General features: G+C 42.0%; 1 protein-coding gene and 1 long non-coding RNA gene across 7 annotated transcripts in view; one reads left to right on the forward strand and one right to left on the reverse strand.

The window, feature by feature from the left end:
• LOC132507451 (uncharacterized) overlaps positions 1-24,440 on the forward strand; it is a 117,713-nt gene that overhangs the window by 14,560 nt on the left and 78,713 nt on the right. For 2 of the 3 annotated variants that reach the window (XR_009536198.1, XR_009536199.1), the window contains one exon: positions 3,620-3,710. This is a non-coding gene — a long non-coding RNA (uncharacterized LOC132507451). Of the gene's footprint in view, positions 1-2,610; positions 2,755-3,619; positions 3,711-24,440 lie in introns of those variants that run through there. The other variant, XR_009536200.1, reaches the window with a different exon arrangement.
• On the reverse strand, positions 14,222-23,161 carry TMEM254 (transmembrane protein 254). 4 transcript variants are annotated; one of them, XM_060126871.1, is made up of 4 exons: positions 22,638-22,966; positions 21,771-21,874; positions 21,525-21,584; positions 14,222-15,021 (listed from the first exon to the last, which is right to left on the reverse strand). In XM_060126871.1, exons 1-4 carry the CDS (start codon positions 22,740-22,742, stop codon positions 14,988-14,990), a joined length of 303 nt encoding a protein of 100 aa, XP_059982854.1. In that variant the 5' UTR covers positions 22,743-22,966; the 3' UTR covers positions 14,222-14,987. The 4 variants fall into 4 exon arrangements, with proteins under 4 accessions (XP_059982854.1, XP_059982852.1, XP_059982851.1 ...); XM_060126869.1 differs by lacking the exons at positions 14,222-15,021; positions 22,638-22,966 and adding exons at positions 16,149-17,888; positions 23,022-23,161; XM_060126868.1 differs by lacking the exon at positions 14,222-15,021 and adding an exon at positions 16,149-17,888 and having other exon boundaries at positions 22,638-22,917.

A 24,440-nucleotide genomic window follows, 5' to 3' on the forward strand; every position in this document is an offset into this window, starting at 1 on the left:
AATTTACTAACATTGATGTCACATAGCTTATTGCCTATGTTTTCTTCTAGAATCGAGTCTTACATTTAAGTCTGTGATCCATATTGAATTTACTTTTGTGCATGGTGTGAGAGAGTAGTCTAGTTTGATTCTTTTGAATGTAGCTGTCCCGTTTTCCCAACACCGTTTTTTAAAGAGGCTGTCTTTTCTCCATTGTATATTCTTGCCTCCTTTGACAGATTGTGTAGATTCATTTCTGGGCTCTCTATTCAGTTCCCTTGATCTGTGTGTTTGTTTTTGTCCCAGTACCATGCTGTTTTGATTACTGTAGCTTTGTAGTATAGTTTGAAATCAGGGCGCATAATATCTCCAGTTTTGTTCTCCTTTCTCAAGATTGTTTTGGCTATTCTGGGTCTTTGTGTTTCCATACGAATTTTAGAATTATTTGTTCTAGTTCTGTGAAAAATGCTCTTGATATTTTAATAAGGGTTGCATTGAATCTGTAGCCACTATGGAAAACCATATAGAGATTCCTCAAAAGATTAAAAATAGAATTGCCATATGATCCAGTAATTCCACTCCTGGGTAGTTATCTGAAGAAAACAAAAACATTAATTAGAATGAATACATGCACCCCTGTGTTTATTATAGCATTATTTACAGTAGCCAAGATACAGAAGCAACCTAAGTGTCCATTAATAGATGAATGGATAAAGAAGATATGATATATATGTATGTGTGTGTATACACACACACACACACACACACACACACACAGTGGAATATTACTTAGCCATAAAAATAATGAAATCTTGCCATTTGTGACAACATGGATCCACCTAGAGGGTATTATGCTTAGTGAAAAGAGTCAGACAGAGAAAGACAAATACTGTATGATTTCACATGTATGTGGAATCTAAAAAACAAAACAAATGAACAAATACAGCAAAATAGAAGCAGAATTATAGATACAGAGAACAAAAAGGTGGTTTCCAGAGGGGATGGGGGTTGGAGGAGGAAAGAAATAGGAGAGAGATTAAAAGGTACAAACTTCCATTTGCAGAATAAATGAGTGGCAGATATTGATGCCAAAAGTCTTGGCTCTCTGGGCACCGATGCCAAAAAGAAATACGGAGACCGAGTTTTGGAGGAATGAGGAAAATGGCTTTAATCTTTGCCTGGCAAAAGGGGTAACAGCAGGCTAGCACCTCAAGAACTGTGCCCTTCCTTTTCTGGGAATAGAGAGAGGTTTCTATCCTGGGGCTCATGGTCTGCAGGTAGGTGATAAGGTTCAAAGCAATGAAGGACTTGCATTTTTTTCCTTCAGCAAATTCATGGCCAGAGCTGGTGTCAGGTGGCTCATCAGTGGGGTCTGGTGTCCCTGAAGTTATCGGCCAGTGACCTTCTTTCTGAAATGAAGAGTGCCACAAGGGAGTATAGGGGGAGAAGAAATGCCAGGTGCGAAGGGTGATTCATATGGAGTCAGAGAGTAATCTGCTTTGTGAAGGACAAGTCTAGCTACAGGTGTTTGTTAGTATAACAGCTAAAGAATAACCAGGATTGCTTAACTCTTTTAGGCCTGTTTATGCTATTTCCCCAGCCTGTTCATTGTTTCCTTATTTTACTTGTTTATCAGAAAAGAAATGTCTCATTTCTGTTTTTACTGCAACAATATGAAATGTACAGTGTGGGGAATATAGTCAATAATTGTGTCATATCTTTGCATGGTGACAGATGACAACTAGACTTATCATGGTGTTCATTTTGAAATGTATAGAAATAGCAAGTCACTATGTTGAGTAACAGGAACTAATACAGTGTTGTAGGTCAGTTATAGTTCAAAAAACCCAATCACAGAAACTCATCAAAAAAGAGATCAGATGTGTGGTTACCAGACATGGGGGGTGGTTGGAGGGGGAATTGGATGAAGGCAGTCAAAATGTACAAATCCCAATTATAAGACAAATAAATACTAAGAATGTAATGTACAACATGATAAATATAATTAACACTGCTGTATGTTACATATTGTGTGAAAGTTGTTTGGAGAGTAAATCCTATGAGTTCTCATTAAGGAAAAAAATTTTTTCTCTATCCCTTTAATTTTGAATCTATATGAGATGATGGATGTTCTCTAAACTTATTGCAATAATCATTTCATGATATATGTAAGTCAAGTCATTATGCTGTACACCTTAAACTTATACAGTGCTATATGTCAATAAAACTGTAAGTAAATAAATATTTACTGTAAGTAAATAAATTAATTAATTAAATGAATGAATTCTATCTATGTACACCAGCATGGAATTACCTCCAAGATTTACTGTTGAATAAAGAAAGCAAGTTGCAGAAAAATGTGTGTAATACAATCTCATCATGAACAAAAGAATGTCTGTGAGTCTGTGTGCATGTATATTATACACTATTTTATTTATATATATATATGTTTTATATGTATATAGCTGAAATCTAGAAGAATGCACATTCAGCTGCTAATGGTGTAATCACTGCTATGCACAGGGATTAGGATGTAACTGGGAACTTTATGTTAGACATTCTCATTGTTGAATGATTTGATGTTTCACAACAAGCACAGGATACATTTGTAATAGCAGTAACAAGTCCTGTTGCAGCCACATTCATCTTTGTCCAGAAGAGGAAACTGAGGTCCAGAGAAAGGGCCTTGCCCAAGTCCAGCCAGGAGGTTAGCAGCCAGGAGGTTAGCAGGGCAGCAGGAAGCAGACGAGAGAGGGAGACTGGGAGGGACCAGAGGTGAGGAAACAAGGCCCAGCTGGGGAGACTGTAGAAAACGTGCTGAGTGTTAAGGGAGAAGAGGGGCTGGGCCCTGCCTCCCCAAACTCTTGAGAGCTCCCTCATCCCTGAAAAAGTAGAGAACAGAGTTTTGAGACCCAGCATAGGACACAGTCCCTGAGTGTGAAGGACCTGGTGGAGGTGACCATGATGCAGATTGAGGAAATGATGCCGAGGACAATAACTGCCTCTGAGTGAGATAGGGAGTGGGTGCCAGAGATCAGGGTGGAGCAGCCCGGGACCCACTATTTCCACCTTCAAGGCCCCCATTTTACAAATGGGACTGAGAACAGATAGGAAAACTGCCCAAGGTCACACTGGACTCCAAAGGCTGCTCTTCACTGCGGATGTGCCTCAGGCTATGGAAGTGCATCTTGCTAAGGGTCGATCCCCAAACTAGCGTGTGACCTACACTTACCTAGGCCTTGAACATCCTTAAAAAAAAAACCCACACTTAAATTGAGAATTTTGCAACCAAAATTTGAACACCACTGAACTTGACTAAGAAGGAACAAAAACAAAATAGAACAGAAAAGAAAAAAGAAGGAAGGAAGGAAAAGAGAAAAGAAGGTATATGCAAATATCTTAGCTGTGGAACAATTCTGCTTTAACTCAGTTTCCTAGGACTAAGAGATATAGATGAGTGCAGAATTCTAAACTGTTCCAACCAGTCTGCAGATTTTATTCCTTTGTAAATCTAAAATATAATGAATATTTTGTATGGTGTTGTAAAGCTTAAATGTGGGGGAAGTAGGGTTGCACATTTCTGACTGAGGTATAAATTTAGTTTGTCAACTAAATGTTCAAATGCTTGCTGTCTCCTCAGGGTTGCCACTTGAGCCTGAATTTCCAATCTGCCCAGATAAAGAAGAGAGGATTTGGGAGGGAATTCTACTGGAGTGATGGCTCGGAAAAAGGTTAGTAGTTGGGATATGTACTTTTGGGTCAATGTTAGTGAAGTAATTTGCCTAAAAGGGGCAGAAATGCCGATTCAGGATCAATAAGAGGTAAATTTGGTTGTGTGGGGCAAGGTTAGATTAGAATTTTCAAAAGAGCCAGAGAATTTAACTTTTTTTTGTTTTTGTAAATTAATTTTTATTGGAGTATTGTTGCTTTACACTGCTGTGTTAGTTTCTGCTGTACAGCAAAGTGAATCAGCTGTACATATACATATATCCCCTCTTTTTTGGATTTCTTTCCCACTCAGGTCACCACAGAGCACTGAGTAGAGTTCCCTGTGCTACACAGTAGGTTTTCATTAGTTATCTATTTTATACATAGTCGTGTATATATGTCAATCCCAATCTCACAATTCATCCCACCCACCGCTTCCCCCTTGGTATCCATACATTTGTTCTCTACGTCTGTGTCTCTATTTCTGCTTTGCAAATAAGATCATCTGTACCATTTTTCTAGATTCCACACTTACACATTAATATACGATATTGGTTTTCTCTGACTTGCCTTACTCTGTATGACAGTCTCTAGGTCCATCCACATCTCTGCAAATGACACAATTTCGTTCCTTTCTGTGGCTGAGTAATATCCCATTGTATATATGGACCACATATTCTTTATCCATTCCTCTGTTGATGGACATTTAGGTTGCTTCCATGTCCCGGCTATTGTAAATAGTGCTGCAGTGAACACTGGGGTGCATGTATCTTTTTGAATTTAATTTTCAATAATTGCTACTCTTGTGAATCTCTAATTTGTTGTGCCTGATCTGTAGGCCTTCATCAGAAAAAAATGTGTATATATCAGATCTCAAAACTGAGGGACATATGAGAGCAACCCGGTCATAGGGATTAACTTGCCAACTAAGGAATGTTGCTTGCCATCCAGTTCTACAGGAATCAAGATACTAGCCTCTGCAGTTACTGACGTATAGCAACACTCTGGAAAGAATTCAGGGTGAAGCTCAGGAATGAGGCACTCTGTGCTCTGGGAAAACTGCGAGAACAGGCCCTCAGATAGTTACATATTTTCAGGAGAAATTTTTATGAACCCAAATTCTTGCACTGTCCCATGCTTAGAAAAGTACTAAAATCATTAACTGAGATATCTGATCCTTGTGACTGGTAGCAACCTTCTACAGAGATGTGTGCTTGATTGTACATATCCCTTCTCCAAAATCACATACCTCTTCCTCCTGGGCTCTAGTCCTCAGTAAGACAGTAAATAAACTCAACTCCCAGCTCTTATGTTGTGTGTGTGTGTGTGTGTGTGTGTGTGCGTGTGTGTGTGTGTGTGTGTGAGTGTGTGTGAGTGTTTCAGTTAACAAGCTAAAAAACAGAATGACATTGAGAACTGGCCTGGAAGTTAAGGCTCAAGGTAGCTGTTTCCCAGCTCTGCTGCTTATTTGCTGTGTGTGCTTGGGTAGTCAGCTCACACTTTCTGGGCATTCGTTTCCTCTTCTGCAAAATGAAGTGGCGGGTGTAAGGAGCCCAGAGGAGCTGAGGTTCTTAGCAGCGATGGCAGCTCCTTTCTGCTCATGTCACAAGCCTTAGGAAAGCAGCCTTGTTGGCAAGCTGGCTGTCTGCATTCCATACTCAATTTCCCACCTTGGAGGAAGATGAAGTTGGAGGCAGTCACATTGCCTTGTACTCAGAGCCCAGGCTGGCAGAAGGCATGCCTATCCTGGCTGCAGCAGGTGCTAAAGGCAGAACTGGGCAGTGGTTAAGACTTGGGGGAGTCAGAGAAACCTGGTCTCCAATCTCAGCTCTACCCCTTTCTAGACATGAGATCTCTGGTAACTTGCTGTCTCTGATCTGAGTGTCCTCTGTAAAATGGGGATGTTAATAGTACCCATGCCTCTTGGGCTTGTTGAGAGAATCAGATGAGATGTGTATAAATGCCTAGAACAGTGCTGGGCACATATTAGGTATTCAATCAATGTTAACTATTATTATTTTTGTTGTTTTTATTACTCAAAATCAAATCTTAACTTCCTACCTAATATAGGAATTCTTTCTGTGGCATATGAGACAAGTGGCTATTCTCACTCTTCTCGAATACTTCCAGTGACAGGAAGCTCACTACTTCTCCCAGTAAATTGTTTCACGAGTGGATAGTGCTTTTGGAATTTTATGGAATTTTAAAGCTGGTACCTTATATAAATCTCAGGTTTAACTGCCTCATGAGGAAACCCAAGTTCAAGAGGTATCAATAAAAGATTTGCTCAAGGCTGCATGGCTAATTAGGTGGCAGCTGCTCCCTTCTTCTGCCTTCCAATCTTTTAAATAGATTTATTTATTTTTATTTATTTTGGCTGTGCCGGTAGTTGCGGCACACGGGATCCCCATTGCGGCATGTGGAATACTTAGTTGTGGCATGTGAACTCTTAGTTGCAGCATGCCTGTGGGATCTAGTTCCCCGGCCAGGGATTGAACCTAGGCCCCCCTCCCCCACCCCGCCCTGCACTGGGAGCGCGAGTCTTACCCACTGGACTACCAGGCAAGTCCCCTGCTTTCCAATCTCATTCACTAAGTCCATTTTCCTTAGTGCATCTGAGAGCTTTGATACTGCATCCACCAATGCCCCCCACTCTCCCCAAAGAACAATTCCTGGAGGGCCCAGGCTGTCTGTTGCTGGGTCTCTTTGGATCCCAGATAATGTTAAAAGGTTCATTGACTCACTCATGGTTGCTGGGATAAAAACCTCTATTTTAGAACTTCCAAATGATGAAGGCTGAGTTCTCCTTGCTGCATTTTCCAAGACAGTCCCCTCCCCGCACCCCAATGTCACTGGGATGATTCAGCTCCGCCCCATTCCTCAGCACAGCCCTTTGGTTGCCCAGCCCTCACTAGCCCCACTGGCCGCTTAATCTCCATCCTGATGCTGTCTGAATACGCCTGGTCTCACAGGCCCTAAAGGCCAACGCCCATTTCCCTACCTGCTCCCCCTAGTCTGGATGTATCGTCACACCAGAAGTGGTACCCCTGGGGACAGTTAGAGCTGTCCTGAATGGAGCTACCTTCCCCACAGTGATTCCAGAAAAATAGCATGTGTACCTGATCAGGATAGGGGCCTGGCCACGCCCACCCCCAGAAGCCCTCAGTGCCACTGACCTGACGTTGGATGATGCCTCATAGCATCATCAACAGCATCAGCCCTCCTGCCCAGCTCACTCGCTCTGTGCTCCTGATCTGGCCTCTTCCCCTCCCCCTCTTGAATTAATCAGGAAGCATCACTGTGATCTTTAAAGGCCAAGCTCCAGTGATTTCAGAGGAGGCCTCTCTAACCAGTCCCTGGTTAGACTCATGTTCAGATGGAAACATCTTTTCCTTCCAGATGCCATTTCAAAGGGATGTTTGAATGGATTGCTTACTTGAAGTAGAATTCAAATGATTTCTACACAAGGATTTAGATGGTGGAGTCCACTTTAAATATGTATTTCACAGAGCAAAAATATTTCACTGTGAATATATGGATGCCAGAGAGAGATTTTATGCTATGGTTGCATCTGTAATTTATAACCAATAGGCAACAAACACACATGCAACAAACATACGTTTGGGAGTCACAGCTATCTCTTGACTCTTGGTTCTACCCCTCACTAGCTCTGATTGTTAACAAGCTACTTAATTTCATTAGGCCTCAGTTTTCTAATTAGGAAAATGGGATGCCAGGGCATACCTCCTAGGGGTTAAAGTGAGGATTAAATGAAAAAATGCAAACAAGGCTCTAAGCATAACGCCTGGCCACCCACTGACTGTTCAATTAATGTTACTCTTATTATTATTAACATAGAAGCAACATTCTGTGGGATTCCTGCAGATTCAAAGGATATAATGGGTTTACATAAGGAATGCTTGTCTCTGGCCTACAGTGTGTTTTGCAACAGCCGTTACAGGATGCCAGGACAATACTAAATATGTTTCAAAATTGAAATTTCATAATATATTTATTTTCAGTTTCCTAGGAAATATTCTGTAATACCCAGAACATAAGCCCAGCAAATACTTTTGCTATGCAGACATTAAAGCTTCATAAATGCTATAAATAACCTTTTCGGTGTACATGTGCAACGTATTACTGCTGCACCTTTAACCAATGGCAAGAACATCCCTAGGTCTGCAGAATGTTTACAATATTTGTACATTGCTATGGATACAGTATCAAAGGCAGGCGCCAGTAACATGAACAGGATGTAGGGGTTTAGGGCCTCTAACAACAATGATGGAAACTACTCTCACTCTTAATGCATCTTTCTTGGATAATATTTGTGAAATATTTGGGAGGTGAGCCATGCTGTTGAGAACATTACTTTGGATGTTTCATCCAATATGCTGACAGGCAGCTTGGTGAAATAGCAAGGAGTCAGAGACCCAGGTCTGACAGCAAATTGATTGTGTGACATTGGTGGTTACCATTCTTTGTAGGCGCACAATTTCTCCCAGTGTAAAATGATGGTGGGGGGTGTCTATCTGAAGATTTCTGTAGTCCGTTCCAGCATTCTGATTACGGGTTGACCACAGACATCATTTGGTCTCATATCCTGTGTAGTTAAATGCAATTCTGGCTAAGTTGAACAAAGTTAAGACAGATTTTTGGAGGCATCCAAGATGAGCTATACTAGTTGGCCAGCCTGGACTTTCTTTTTCTATTGTTTCCTGTCTTGTTCAAAAGCCTTGTAAGTTCCAGTTGGCTCTCACACTGTCTTAGAGATGATTTTTTTCCCCTCCAAGGGAGCAACAGGGAATGTGGGCAACTCAGCTCTTTTTTTGCAAATTGTCAAAAATTAACTGGAAATCAGATTAACTTACCAAACTCACACTGTCCTAGGAGTCCTTCTCAAGATGCCGAAGTTTAGTAGCAATTGACATATGGCAACATATATATTACTATTCATTTAAATCAGAAATACTTGCTCACAAAACAGCAGTGTACATTTTCCAAGAACAGGCACAGCAAACACCTTGGAATTGTTGCCTGGAAGTGGGGGCATCAGGGAGATGGAGATAAAAGGAAATAAACAAAACGAGAAGGGAGTAGACACTGGGACTCAAAGACGTGAGATTTATCTAGGGTAATATAGCTGGTAAGTATTGGGTAACAGTTTGAACATAGTTGTCACTCAAAAGTCAAGGGTGCAACACATATATATGGAATCTAAAAAGAATATCGTTCTGATGAACCTAGGGGCAAGACAGGGATAAAGATGCAGACATAGAGAATGGACTTGAGGACACGGGGAAGGGGAAGGGGAAGCTGGGACGAAGTGAGAGAGTGGCATGGACATATATACACTACCAAATGTAAAATAGATAGCTAGTGGGAAGCAGCTGCATGGCACAGGGAGATCAGCTCAGTGCTTTGTGACCACCTAGAGGGGTGGGATAGGGAGGGTGGGAGGGAGGCTCAAGAGGGAGGGGATATGGGGATATATGTATACATATAGCAGATTCACTTTGTTACACAGCAGAAACTAACACAACATTGTAAAGCAAGTATACTCCAATAAAGATGTTAAAAAAAAAAAAAAGCCTAGGGTGCTATTCCATTACACCCTGCTGCCTTTTGCTCTTAAGTGGAAACACCCATTACAATAAAAGATTGAAATGTGACTTGTTATTTATCAATTCTCTCAGAGGGTTGCTGTGTTGTTACTTTTCCCTTAGAAAGTAGAATACCTGCAAGATTCCCTCTTAGGGAGCTTTCTCTTTATCAGATCTTATCTTTTTGGGGTGATTTCATTTCCTAGTAGCAGGAAAGATAAGGTTAATTCATCTCGGGTTTTCTGAGGTTGTATCAAGGTGAAAAATTCTAGTTCATTGAGATTTTAGAGGACTCTAGAGGGTTAGAAAGTGGAAAGTTCCTCAAACTTTGGTTCTTTTTTTTTTTTTAGATGTTGGGGGTACGAGTTTATTAATTAATTAATTTATTTTTGCTGTGTTGGGTCTTCGTTGCTGTGCGAGGGCTTTCTCTAGTTGTGGCAAGTGGGGGCCACTCTTCATCGTGGTGCGCGGGCCTCTCACTATCACGGCCTCTCTTGTTGTGGAGCACAGGCTCCAGACGCGCAGGCTCAGTACTTGTGGCTCACGGGCCTAGTTGCTCCGTGGCATGTGGGATCCCTCCAGACCAGGGCTCGAACCCGTGTCCCCTGCATTAGCAGGCAGATTCTCAACCACTACGCCACCAGGGAAGCCCTAAAGTTTGGTTCTTTTTAAAAAAATTTATGTATGGTTGACTTACAATATTATATTAGTTTCAGGTGTAGAACATACTCATTCAATATTTTTATAGAGTGCACTCCATACAAAGTTATTATGAAATACTGACTAATTCCCTGTGTTGTACATTACAACCTTGTTAACATTTATTTTATACCTAGAAGTTTGTACCTCTTAATCCTTTTCATCTATTTTGCCCCTCCTCCCAACCGGCTCCCTTTGGTAGCCACTAGTTTGCTGAATATGCTGAGCAATGTCAGCAACTGCAGCTCCCAGTCAGCCAGGAGATAACAAGGGTAAACAACTGATACACTTACAACCATTCCACATCCACACAATCATTCCGTACAGTATTCATCAAATTACATCACATATTTAATACTTTATTATAAAATAGGATTTGTACTAGATGATTTTGCCCAACTGTAGGCTAATGTAAGTGTTCTGAGCATGTTTAAGGTAGGCTAGGCTAAGACATGACGCTTGGCAGGTTAGTTGTATTAAATGCATTTTCTTTTCTTTTTTAAAAATTTATTTATTTTTGGCTGCACTGGGTCTTCGTTGCTGCGTGCGGGCTTTCTATAGTTGTGGTGAGTGGGGGCTACTCTTCGTTGCAGTGCGTGGGCTTCTCATTGTGAAGGCTTCTCTTGTTGTGGAGCACGGGCTCTAGGTGCACGGGCTTCAGTAGCTGTGGCATGCGGGCTCTAGAGCGCAGGCTCAGTAGTTGTGGTGCACGGGCTTAGTTGCTCCGTGGCATGTGGGATCTTTCCAGAACAGGGCTTGAACCTGTGTCCCCTGCATTGGCAGACGGATTCTTAACCACTGCGCCACCAGGGAAGCCCCTAAATGCATTTTCGATTTACAGTTCAATGTACAGTGGGTTTATTGTGACATAACTGAAGAAGCTCTATATTTCAACTTACTCTCATGCCCAGTTCACTTATCCTTCTGCCCTCCCTCCCAAACACACATACACATATACCCATCATGGAAATTGGCTAGAATGTATATAATTTAAATTTGGGCTTGTTTATATCCTTTTATTTTTCTTTGATGCCTCTCCTCCCTCCCTACCCTATATCTCTGCAGCATTGCCTGACTTTTTTCCCTTTTATTATTTAAGGACTTTTTCCAAAAGTGTTTTCAATGTGGGTCTTTTTGTGTGGCAAACATCCTGAGCCCTTGAAGGCAGGGAATCTTTTTCCCATCACTTTCTCCTGTTTGAATGATAATTTGGCTGAATATAAAATTCTACATTCAAAGTAATTTTTCCCCAGTACTTTTAAGCTATTTTTCACTGTCTTCTAGCATCCAGTGTAGCTGTTTGATGTCTGTTCCTTGTCATTCCTTTGGAGGTGATCGTTCTTTCTCTCTGGAAACTTAGAATTTTCTCTTTGTCTTGATTATTCTCAAATTTTATTGTTATGCCTAGGGATTGGTACGCCTTATCTCTTTTGTTTGGCCCTTTATAAGTCATTTCAAATAAGGTCATTTGGGGGAAATTACTCTCCATTATTTCTTCAAAAATTTCTTCCACTCCATTTTATTTTTCTCTCCAACTGGAACTAATACCCCTAGGCGTTGGCATTTCTATGTTTATCATCCACATTTCCAGGCTTTTCTTTTGTATTTTATGTTTTGTATTTTCTTGTGAGACATCCACAAGCTTGAGTCTACAAATTCTTTCTTCGACTACATCCATTCTATTTCACTTGTTCTGTTTTCATTTAATAGGTTCTTTATTTCAACTATTTTATTTTTCATGCCTAATATTTTCACCTAGTTCTTTTTTGTGTGTGATTTCTTATTTGTATATCATATTGCTAACATATTCTCTTATTAACTCCTTATGTCCTACTTCAAGAGGATTTTTAGATTCCGGGTCCCTATGTTCCAACACTTCTGTTTCAGATGACAGGTGTGGCTCAGCTTATGCTTGTCATTCTCTGCTGTCCAGTGCTTTGGGCCTGTGATCTTGTTTTCCCTTGGGGCATCAACCAGCAGGTCTGATAATGCATTGGGGGAGGGCTAAGGCCAGGCCCTAGTCTACACTGAAATCAGTGATTTAAAGATGAGAACTCAGGAACCACAGAACCCTTAAAGAGTCCCTGTTTGATACCATTCCATTGGTCACTCTTTTGCCTGAGGTTTTCACTTTAGAACCTTGAGGAAGAAATAACAATGTAGTCCACAATCCTTGTGATTTGATTGGGAGTATAGGGGAGTGATTGCCTGAGGGCTGTCAGCCTGTTTTCATGAACTCTCCCCCATCACCCAGTGGGGCTTTGTGTTGCTAATATCAGGAGAAGCTGCCATGGACCCTGCTACTGCCCACTTCTGTGCTGAAGGGTCAGGCCCATAACTGTCTGCTCAATTTGAGGGAGAGACAAGAAGAGCAGATGAAAAGTTCTCCACCAACCTAGTTCTCCCTGCTGCCCAAGGCTCCCCTTTCTCCACCTCTACATCAATTCTAGTCTTCTGTCCAGGATGGTGGGCAGGAACATTCCCTACATTTTCCCTTTGGTTTTAGGAATTCATACTTCTCTCATGTGTTTACTGTTTCTTCAAGTTTGATCTTGGGAGAAGGAGTCAGTGGCCTGAGCTGGTCAGCCATTTGGGCAGGGATCTCCCCTCAGTGTCCTCAACTTTAAATTGTTACCTCAAAGAGTTGTGGATGTTAGGTATTTCATATCGGTGTCTAGAATAAAAATAAATATTTGAAAAATATTGAGTTCTTTTTTACTTTCAAAAGACCTCAATCCCAAACTTTTATTCTCAAGGAGGGAGGAGTATGCAGATATGCCAACTGGCTAATTTCATCAGCTTTTTAAAAATTCTTTTTTAAAAATCGAAGTATACTTGATTTACAATATATATTAGTTTCAGGTGTACAACATAATGATTCAAAATTTTTATAGATTATACTCCATTTGAAGTTATTATAAGGTACTGGCTATATTTCTTGTGCTGTACAATATACCCTTGTAGCTTATCTATTTTATATAGTAGTTTATACCTTTTAATTCCCCATCCCATCTTGTCCCTCCCCCTTTCCCTCTCCCCACCGGTGATCACTAGTTTGTCCTCTGTATCTGTGAGTCTGTTTCTGTTTTGTTGTATTCATAGCGTTTTTAGCCCCACAGCAGTGCTTTTCCCCGATTGTCAGGACTCCAAGGATTGTTTACACTGAGTGCTGAGCTCCCAGTGAGAGTGTTTAGCTGTGCTTCTTATTGACACAAACATGTTGTCATGTCTAGAAATCAACCCCAAGCCTCACGAAATCAGGGTCAAACCATTTGGGTTCTTCTTCTAAATTTTCTCTAAAAATCTTACTACTCAAAGTGGTCTGAAGATCACCAGGGAGCTTGCTGGACATGCAGAATCTTGGACCCGCTCCACACTCACTGAATCAGAGCCTGAATTTTCACAAGATCTCACAGAATCCATCTGCACTGTCAAGTTTGAGAAATTCAGGATACATCATCACCCATGACCAACCTTCCAGTAAAAACTATACTCTTGATGAATGTTACAGTTTACAAAGTTGGTTTACATAGATGATTTCATTTAAATTTACTATTTTATCTTCATCCCAGCCACAATGTACAATTATTCTTATTCTTTTTTTTTTTTTTTTTTTTTTGCGGTACGCGGGCCTCTCACTGTTGTGGCCTCTCCCATTGCGGAGCACAGGCTCCGGACGCGCAGGCTCAGCGGCCATGGCTCAGGGGCCCAGCCGCTCTGCGGCATGTGGGATCTTCCCGGACCGGGACACGAACCCACGTCCCTTGCATCGGCAGGCGGACTCCCAACCACTGTGCCACCAGGGAAGCCCCTTATTCTTTTTAATGATGAAATTGAGGTCCAGGAAGGTGACAGACTTGCCTAAAATCCTGTGTCTGGAGCCAGGTAAATGCCAACTTCAGTCTCAGTGGATAGTAGAATACTTTTTGATTATTAATAGTGTGCTGAATGTAGCATTAGTATGCATGGTGATTTTAGGTATCGATGTAAAGTATGCTTTATTCTCATATGTATTAGAGACAAATATAATGAACAAACTAACCAGGTGTGGCATTTCATAGTTATTATTGCTTAAGGAGATTTGTGTTGTGAGGGTGGTCCTTCCATGTCCGAGGTTCAGGGAACATTTCTCTATATTATAGATGTCCCTCCTCTCTTTTATTTACAGCAATGTCAAGATTTCAATTTTAGTGACAATTTATATTAATTTTTTATTTACTACAAACATCCAGTGCAATGTGTTGGTACAGGAAAAAGTAAAAGTTCTTTCATGAATATTTCCCTGAACAGTATTAGTACACCAAAGGTATTTTCCACAATCCAACTTTATGCCTTACTATAAACAGAAATGGAGCAATTAGTATACTCAATCCTATTCAGAAAGCTTAAGAGCCATCTTTTTTTGAAAAATAAATTTATTTTATTTTTTATTTATTTATTTTTGGCTGCGTTGGGTCTTTCTTGCTGCGCATGGCCTTTCTCTAGTTGCGGCGAGCGGGGGCTACTCTTTGTTGCAGTGAGCGGGCTTCTCACTGCAGTGGCTTCTCTTGTTGCGGAGCACGGGCTCTAGGTACACGGGCTTCAGTAGTTCTGGCACGTGGGCTTCAGTAGTTGTGGTTCACCGGCTCTAGAGCTCAGGCTCAGTAGTTTTGGCGCATGGGCTTAGTTGCTCCGTGGCATGTGGGATCTTCCCAGACCAGGGCTTGAACCCGTGTCCCCTGCATTGGCAGGAGGATTCTTAACCACTGTGCCACCAGGGAAGTCCCTTAAGAGCCATCTTAAAATGTTTGTGGATAGAATTGCAAATACAGTATTTTGGATAGGATTTTCAAGTGTCCACCATGGAATCAGACTATAGATCTTCATAAAGAGAAATGTGAAATGATAAGTACACACTCTCATTGTCCAACGTTGAGAAAAAAGGAACCATAATTTTCAATTCGATGTGGACAAGGAGCCTTGCAGAGAGAAGGGTCTCATAGACTTACAAATATATTACTCAGGCGCCCTAGATTCTTTTTTGTCTGTGCTGATAAGAAGGAAAGGAAAAATGATATTTACAACCCAGGCTGCTCAACTAAGAGATTTAGTTAACAAGGTTCCAGCAAGGGCCCTGAGCAACAATAACAATGTGATTGCATTCCGTGCTCTAACCTTAAAGGCAGGTTCTCCAACGTTTCTTTGGCGTTTTCAGGCCCTCCATGTAAATACGTACAGGCTCCCAGATGGCAAGTTGTTTTGCTAAAGAACCTCTTTACACATCTAGAGTATAGCCTCTTAAACTCAAGACTTGTTTTAAAACCATGGCTTATAAAACGTTTGGAGTTGGATTGCAATGGACTCATAAACATGTTGAATGTAGGAAATAGTGTTAGTTTATAAATCTGGCCTGTTTTTAGGTTGTGAGGTCATTAGTTTTCTGTTTTTGTTCCCGCCATTGGGGCTTGCTTTTTTGTCCTTCCAAACTATACTTGCCCTTGATATATCTGGGGTTTTAGTCTGTTTGCCCTCCATGGTTGTTTCCAACAAGATGCCTCTGGCCTTTTCTCATCCAAACTCAACACAGATGTTTCCCCTGTATCACCACTGTGACTGCAACACAAAGCTGTCTCTTTTTGGTTTTTGCTTTAGACTTACTTCTAGGCTCCTGGACTGAGGGGGAGGAAGAGGCAGAACATGAGATCCAGTTAGTCTGGCCTCTGTGTGTTATCTCACCTCCATGGGATGCAGCTTATGGGCCTATAAAATGAATGACCTGCACTGTTTGCTAAGATCTTTTTTTGCTCTAGGCCATGATAATACCCCAAATAAGATAACAGCATTTTATACTTTTGGCATTTAAAAAAAATCAGAGTACTCCTTTCACTTGCTGCAGACTACATCAAACACTGAATGAGATGTAGTGGAAACAGGGGGCCAATCCTGCAATGAAAGGAGATGCTTCTGTCCACCCACAACTTGGTGTACATGGAGGAGTTAAGTGGACTATAGACAGCTCTAGCAACGTAAGGAAGACCGTATGTCCTACAACTAGGGCATTCTGCATTTCTTTATCAGTGAAAAAAAAATCCCTGCTACAAAGTTCCAGAATAGAGTCTTTTTGAGAAAGAGTAGAATCCAATGTGTGACAATACTATCAAAACTGACCAAAAAAAGCATTTGATTGGAGACACAATTCACAACATTTTATTCAAGTTACTACATTTCATTCAGTAATCTGCCATATTATGCTTGGCACCATTAATAATAGCCCCTTAATCACAAGAGAAACAGAGGGAAAGACTGGGATTTATGTGCAGAAGTTGATTTCCACCAAAACCAGTTCATAGTCCATCATCTTTCATGGTTGTGCTTTTACTTGAGGCCTCTTTTCTGGGGGAAGGGGGGCTGTTTCTCCTAAGTGTTTGCTTAAAACAAATAACATGACCTACTGTGTCATGGAAGGAAAATAAGGTCTAGTCCCTAGTGAACAAGCAGGCGGTCCTCCAGGAAAGGAGCCCTAAAGGCTCCTTGAGGTGAGTCAGTAACCCTCCTGCCCCAACCAGTCAGTAGTTAAGTTATCACCAGGTGAATGAGAGAGGTAGTAACTAGTTGGAGAACCCATAGTGTAGACTCTCTAGAACAGGAATGGCTGAGTGAGTCAGAACTGGAGGGAGACATCTACAGTGTCTGGAAAAAGTGACCAAGAATAGGAAAGTGTGAAAAAGGTACGGGTTTCCCACCAGGGGACCCACAGAAACATGGCGGTACCAGTCAAGGGCAGTCCTGCGCTTTTCTCTGATGCAAGGGTACACTGAATGTGTTCTGCAGTTTTCAGATAAAAATTGGAATGATGCTGAACAAGTGCAAAGTGAAATCAGAGTTTCCCTCCTTTGTTTGGTAAACACTGAGAACACCTGTGTGTGAGGCAATGGGACAGGTGCTAGAGGAAAAGACGAAGCTGTCTTAAGATGTGGTCCTGACTTCAAGGTGGACATCAGGTCCTGCACGTACAGAGCACTATGTTGGAGGGTCCGAGTGGAGGGAAGCATCACTTCTGGCTGGCAGCAGCAGAGAAAGCATTCCCCAGTCGTTCCTTCTTGGTTCCCAGGATGTCCTCTGTGCCTGTGTCACCTCTTGGCCCGCCCCATTCCAGGCACTTGCTTGTCTTCCTTATCTTTCTCCATAATCTGAAATGGAAGCCTGAAAGGAGAAGATCCCGCCTCACAGGTGTCTAACAAATGTGGGTGGAACTGATGTGTTATGGAAGTGTCACTCTATTTTGGTCCAGGTGGGTGGAAAAAAAATTGGGGGAAAGGAGAGCTGATAAGATGGTGGTGGTAAGGGTAAGGTGTTTTAATCAGAAGGTAGGAGCAAAGATATCCCAACAAGCAAACTTAGTATGTGGCTTAAACCAGGTGACAGGGAGAATGCCAACACAGCCAAGGACCGCAAGAGGGTAGCTGGAAGCCCTCTGCCAAATAGGATAGTCTGCAGAACTGGGAAGCTAAAATCTTTTCCTACTATCTACTCAAGTTTAACCAGAGCAGATGAAGAAAATAGTGAATAACTAGAGGGTCGTAACTTTCTAGAAAGATCAAGTAAACACAGCACCCCCCAAAAAAGGTGAGGCTGAATGTCAGTGTGGAGAAAGCTTTTGACCATCTTTTTTATCTCCTAGGAACTTTATATGCTATATTTTCTCTCTTTTTTAAAATTGAAGTATAGTTGGTTTACAATATTATATTAGTTTCAAGTGTACAAAACAGTGATTCAGTTTTTTTTGGATATCTTTTTTAAGTTTGTTTATGGCGTCTCGGTCTGTAATCAATCAAGTAATAGAGAGATGCCATCCCAAAAAGGAACGTCTGCAGGAACCAGAGGAGTTGAGTCCAACTATTCGTGATGCCTTTAGACCTAAAAAAAGAGAAAAATTTATCCACCAGAATTTTAATGTTATTGTCTTCTAGTTTTTTAAAAACGTATTCCTTCTATCTATTTTCATGGGGCTTATGTTGCGCTCTCCTCCAGCTTACTAACTTGAATGCTTAGTTCATTGATTTTCGTTTTTCTTGTGCATTTAGAATGGTACACTCTTCCCTGGGAAGCAATCTGGCTACTGCCTAGGACATGGTATTATGAAACTGTTTCTCACGTGATTTTGATGAGCATATAGGGTTAGAAAGCACTGGGATGGCTTCAAAGCAAGTGTTTTGGACCAGATGTAAATCTAGCTTGGCCAACTACCAGCTTGACCTTGGGCAAATCACTCTCTCTCAGAATCAGTTTTTTTTGTCTGAAAAATAGGAATAATGGTATTTATCTCACCAAGTTTTGAGATGATTTTTGAGATAAGTTATCCAAAGTGATTAGTAAAGGGCCTGGCACATGGTAATAATAAATACCTCTTTATACAGCCATTCAAACGAAACTGCTGAACACCAAGCTCAAAAGAAAATGGCCCAGATGAAGGGAATGGTTTGCTACAGTCTCATCGGTATATAAATAAGTCTCATGTGGATGCCTTTTAATTTAAAACAAAATTTTAAAAAATATATGTAAAAATATATAATTTTCTACACTAACAGATTAAAGGAGAAAAATTACACGATCATCTTAATAAATGCAGAAAAAGCATTTGATAAATTTCAACATCCATTCTCAATACAAGTTCTCAGAAAACTTAGAAGGAGAAGGGAACTTCTTTATTCTGACTGAGAAGGTCTATACAACTCTAGAGAAAACACGAGGCAGAATGCTGAAAGCTTTCCCTTTGATTAGGAACAAGGCCAAGATGCCTACTGTCACCACTTCTGGTTGACACTGGACTGGACGTACTAGCCAGCAACGAGGGAAAAAACATAAATAAAAGGTATACGGAATTGAAAGGAAGAAATAAAACTGTCTTTATTTCTAGAGACAATTGTGTACCTAGAAAAAATGAATCTTTTAAATTATTAATGATGAACTATTAGATGAACAGATGAAGTATTAGAACTAAAAAATGAATGTATCAAGGTCACTGGGTGTGAGGTCAGTAGAATCAACTATCTTCATACATTCTACCACCAAACAATAGAAAAATGAAATATATATGAAAGTGAGCCAGGATGTACAAGAAATTCACGTTTACGCAGCATTATTTATAATAGTCAAAAAAAAAACAAACCCAAAACTAGAGGCTTAAAAGTCTGTCAGGAGGAGGATTTGTTAAATACATTAAGGCACATCTATATAACAGAATACTATGTACTAATGAAATGAGGTAAATTTATAGGTATAGACACAGGAAAACAGGCATATATGACAATAGAAAAAAGTTATACAAGAGTTTATATCTATATGTATATAGATATGGTGGCTATAAAGTCGAATGTTCAGTCAAGTCTTATGTCTGATTAAATGGAATTCATCAATTTCTTTTTATTGCTGGATAGTGGGATGTGGGGTAGGGCTTCCAATTGTTCTACATGTCTTCATGATTCTTTCACTTAAATGTATTCGTTCATAAGTCAAAAGGAATATTCATTCTGGTTTACAGTCATCAATGATACACTGCAACACGTTAGGCCATAAAGAAATGATTTCAGGAATGTGAGAATAGTGCCCTAACCTCTCTATGCCTCTTCTCCCACTGCCTATCAAAGAACTCGAGAGCAGGATGTTCAATTTGAGTCTTTTCGTTTTCATTAGAGGCTCCAAATGACGATAACAAAATAGGTGTAAAGTACTCCAACACTATAATGTGGAGGGCTGGACCACACGCCTCCGAGCTAAGCTCTCACTGAGAGCCTGAAGAGGCCGTTACAAGGAGGTATTAGTGCTGCGGCACTTCCTATCCCAAGTCAGCCCAAAGAACAGCTTCAATGGAACCACTCAGCCTGGCAAGAGTCCCCAGTAATTCGAGGGAGGCTTAATATCTAACTCAGACGTTTAACTACTGGTACATGGCTGCCCAGGGAACTGCACGCACTTGCAGATTTATCCTGCTGGACGGATAAGGAAGCTGTCATCGTGAGCCTTACAGGTCTTGTGGAAGGGCACTGGCATGGGTGAGCTTAAAAGCAACCCCGCCCCAGAGGCCTAACTAAAGGGTAGAAGAGATCTCAATAAAAGGGAAACTGCCCCCCCACCACGCCCCCCATTACAGATCCTAAGGGAAAACTGCAGTGACATACTGACTGAGGTCTGAAGGAACTGTCAAGGGAACTGCAGAAGGGAGATCCCTAGTGATGGGCGGTTTCTCAAAACTCCACCAAGGCTCCTTTGGAGAGAAAGAGTCAACAATGGGTATGCAACCACCACAGCACCCAGCTGCCTGATCACGAGGCAGACTGTGCTCTGCTTCTGCTAACTACTCCCAGCACCCCAAGGGGCCACAGGCAGCTGTCGCTAGTGAACAGGGAACAAAGCTGGAATGATGGAATGAGAGGGAAGACATCAACTACCCCCTCTTCCCCACAGCAGGCTGCTGAGCCCCAGCTGGAGGAGAACAGATGTTCTGAATTAGATAAAAGTTCATAGTTTTAATGAATAGACTGGACTTGACCAGATAATATGAGATAGTGACTGGAAAATCTATGGACCTGCTTCAGATTTCGTCCAGGGCTAGGGTGGGAGACAGACAGTAATCCTTGGGGGAGTGGAGACGGGCGAAAAAATAAAGCTGCTTTCTCCTCCTCTCCTACAAAGTCCAGCTTGTTTAATAAACCAGAAGGTGGAGGAACATAATCTATTTAAATCAGTTAGCACTTGTCTGGCATAGTGTGTACCCAAGAAGTATTCATTACTTTTATTATTAAAACAATAAAGTATCTTATTTTCCACTTTTAGAAGTAATACCACAAAAACAGAGGTGGTAATTAATCTTGATCAGAAGAAAAATAATCAATTGCAAAGCAATCTGGCATTACTATAACCATCTCTTTCATTACACCATACTTTCTGTGTGCTTACATAAAGTCTAAATGTAAAGAAAAGCCTTTTCAGTTCTCTCACATTGTATTATCCTGCACTGGCAACTGTAGAGTAGGGTCTAGTCGCAGGACTTTCAGCCTGCAGTGCATCCCAGAATCACCTACAGACCTTGAAAAAATAACATGTTCCTACCTCTGAAGCAAGGCTACTACGTTAGGATCTCTGGGCCTGGAAACCAGAGAAGTGAATGTTGAGAAAGCTCCTCAGGTGATTCAGTGGTGAAACTAGGCTGAGAATCATTGGGCTAGGTCAATACAGCTCTTTTTCAAACTAGAAGGCAACCTCTTAATCTTTTCTTCTAGTTGGGGCTATACAGAGACTTTTGAAAAAAAGAAGAAAAATCATCTAAATTAAATGACTAAATGATTGACTCATTAACACAAATGAATCCATTCATTAACTATTTACTGAGTACTCCCTCCGGGTACTGAGACAGGCTCAGTATTCGGTGTGGGGATTCAACTCTACCTGAGAGTGTTCTCGGCCTACAAGCGCATGAATTATTTAAATGTGGCTACTCTCAACTTATATTAGATACCAAGAGAAAAGCGACAAAGACCTATTAAAAACACTTACTTGCACAATACAATGGCATACAAGGACTCTCCCACGTGAATCAGCCACGCAAGCCAATACCTGAAACAAAAGTCAGCCTAGTTTAAGGTGATGGTTCTCTGCTGATGAAATCTAACACAGAAACCCCCAAGAGAAAGGTGCTTTCATGTGAACAAGCACCACTCTTAGAAGGCACCGGGGGCCTTCCAGGTCTACGGGGACACTGGAGCTGCAGGGTCCACACCCCATTTCTGCAGCTCTCCTTACCAGCTGTGCAGGAGGGTGTGATGATGCTCCAGCAAGTACTGAGTGAAGGGGCCCAGCGGCCCGAGGCTCTGATACGGAATAGCCTCAGGCCAGAAGATCACCCACTGAAAGAGAACCAGAAGCACAGAATGCCTATTAGGTCACTTAAATCTATTTTTAACCGAGGCTATTAAATACTCCCGATTCTATAAGAACAAGGAACAGACCAAAGAAACTCTGAGCTAAGTCATCTGGGCTTCCATTCTTTACTTCTATTTTCTGAAAGCGATTCTAGTGGGAGATTTATGCTGAGGAAACTCTGTGGTTATCAGATTTAGTGCCCAGGTTGGCTGACTTCTGTTACTAATGACTTACACAATTTAGTCCTCAACTTACTTTTCTGGGTATCTTTCCTGTATCCTTTAAATGAATTCTGTCTGCCAAACAAAAGTCGCTGCTCCTCTCAGTAGAGATTCTCTGTCTTCATGATTCCACATCTATGTCATAACATGTATATCCTCTCTAACTCTTCTTACCCATTAAATTCTACCCATCCTTGAGGTTTACCCCCATTTTCCAAGCAATTCCAACTGCCTCAAACATTCTGCTTTGGAAGCCCTATCCTGACTTGGCAGGCCTAGAACTGTCCGTCAACTTGACCTCCTTCTTGAGTTCTATTCAAACCTGGCTAAGCCCTAGTAACCGTGGGGACGCAAACACAGGTACATTTTCAAGCAGAAAGCTTGCAAGCCCACCGACCTTCCGCTTACGCCAATAACCTCGGCAAGCGCCAGGCGCGCAAGCGCAAGACCCCGCCCCCCCAACAGCGCCCCTCGCCCTACGGGAGCCTGGCGGGCCAAAACAGATGCACCCCGCCCTACATCTTACCCCGAAATATCCCAGCCCCAGGACCGTGACCAGCGAGGGCAGCGGTTTGGCTGTACGGAAACAGGAGGTAGCAGCCCCACCGGCATTCGACTTCGCCACCACCATCTTGAAAGATCTAGACACCGAGTCATGGGGTGGGGAGTATTCCCTGCCTTCATATAGGGAAAGCGTGGGCAACCGGTTTCTCAAGATCTCAACACAGGCGGAAGGCGCGGGCAGACGGGTGCGCCTGCGTCTTCTTCCCGGGTCTAGTCCCCTGGCTTAGAGCGCTCGAGAGCCGCGATTGCGCCTGCGCGACCTCTCCGTGTCGTAGGTGCGGATCTTGTGGCTCAAGGCAGCACTCTGTCCCCTCGCATGGCCTTGCCCGGGGCCCGCTGCCCTTACCGTGTAATAGCCAAAGGAGAGGGTGATGACAGTGACCCAGAACAGACTGCTCCTCTGGAAGTACGTCTCATCTCCTGCTGCCTTCCCCATCGCTGCAGCACGTCCCAGGGAATGCCGAGCAGGTCACCTCTGCTCTGCAGGAAGGCAAGGATGGGGGCGGGGCCATGGCAAACACTCCTCCCTCCTCTCACCTACCTCCCCAGAGGGAGAAGAGTCAGTGGGCCTGAAACTGAAAACGAGTCTCCATCGGCTCTGGCCTGGTGGGCTGGGGAGACCCCTCTCTGAGTGTCACTTTCTGGGGCTTAAGATAATGCTGTTGGAATAGATGGTGCTTTATGCTCTTAATGACTATGGATCTAATTTTTGAACTTCAGCTCTGCTGTGCTCTGTGGGAAATGTAAAAAAAATTAAAAAATAGAAAGTGCAATTAAATAGACTTGGGCTACTGGAAGGGGGAACTCTCACACTCTGTGACGTTAGCAGAGGCTGATAGGGAGAAGACCTGTCTTCTTTCCTGGCAACGACTCAGCCAAAGAAAACCCATGGACTCTTTGTTTTTTATAGCCTTCCCAACTTCCTTTTCTTCTTACAAGTGTTGTAAGAAGAACAACAATGTCCCTGGGGGGGACACACGACTTGTGCTGTGGCTCGCTGTGGTTGCAGACCCTAAAGTGTAATTCTTTGCTTATCGCAGAATAAACCCATCTTTCCTGGAGAAGTATTTGGCAGTCTGTTTGTTTCAGGTCAATAGAAATAATGCTCTTTCTCTTCATTAGTAAAGATGTATGGACCGATGTGGCACAGCACTTACAAGAAGGAGCTGTGGAACAGATACCTGGGTTTACTTTTACCTCCTGGCTCTGCCAGTAACATTTCGTGTAAGCTAACACTAGTTACATTACCCATCTGTGTCTTAATTTCTCTATCTGTAAAGTGGGGATACACTGGTTCCTACCTCAGAGGTTTTGGGTGGATTACGTGAGTTAGTACTTGTAATAAAACCGCTGTAAAGCAAAGAATGTTGCCCACCATCCAGCTGTACAAGGAGCAAGTCATTAGCCACTGCAGTTGCTGACCTACAGGACACCCTGAAAGGAATTCAGGATGAAGAATAGCATGACGTGCTCAGTGCTTTGGGAGAACAGGCAAAACAGGCCCTTAGATGCTTAGATATATTTCAGGAAAAAATTTTTATGAACTCAGATTCTTGCATTTTCCCATACTTAGAAAAGCACTACAATCATTAACTGAGATATCTGTTCCTCTTGACTAGCAGTAACCTTCTACTGAGATGTGTGCTTGATGGCATGTGCTCATTATCCAAAATCATATATGTGCTGGCCTCTCCCCCTACCTCCTCAGAGCTATCTGAGAGGCTGTCTCTTGGTCTGTAGTCCCCAGTAAGGCACTGCATAAACT

Source organism: Lagenorhynchus albirostris, chromosome 16 (assembly GCF_949774975.1).
Source record: "Lagenorhynchus albirostris chromosome 16, mLagAlb1.1, whole genome shotgun sequence".
NCBI lineage: Eukaryota > Metazoa > Chordata > Mammalia > Artiodactyla > Delphinidae > Lagenorhynchus > Lagenorhynchus albirostris.

What these genes read in the sequence shown, in the direction of transcription:
- TMEM254 (XM_060126868.1), bottom strand. Translation starts at nt 22,742, where the DNA reads ATGGTGGTGGCGAAGTCGAATGCCGGTGGGGCTGCTACCTCCTGTTTC. An exon ending in TGGGGCTGGGATATTTCGGG is followed by an intron (nt 21,875 to 22,637) that starts GTAAGATGTAGG and finishes GTTCTCTTTCAG; the next exon opens with TGGGTGATCTTCTGGCCTGA. An exon ending in TATGCCATTGTATTGTGCAA is followed by an intron (nt 17,889 to 21,524) that starts GTAAGTGTTTTT and finishes CTCTTTTTTTAG; the next exon opens with GTCTAAAGGCATCACGAATA.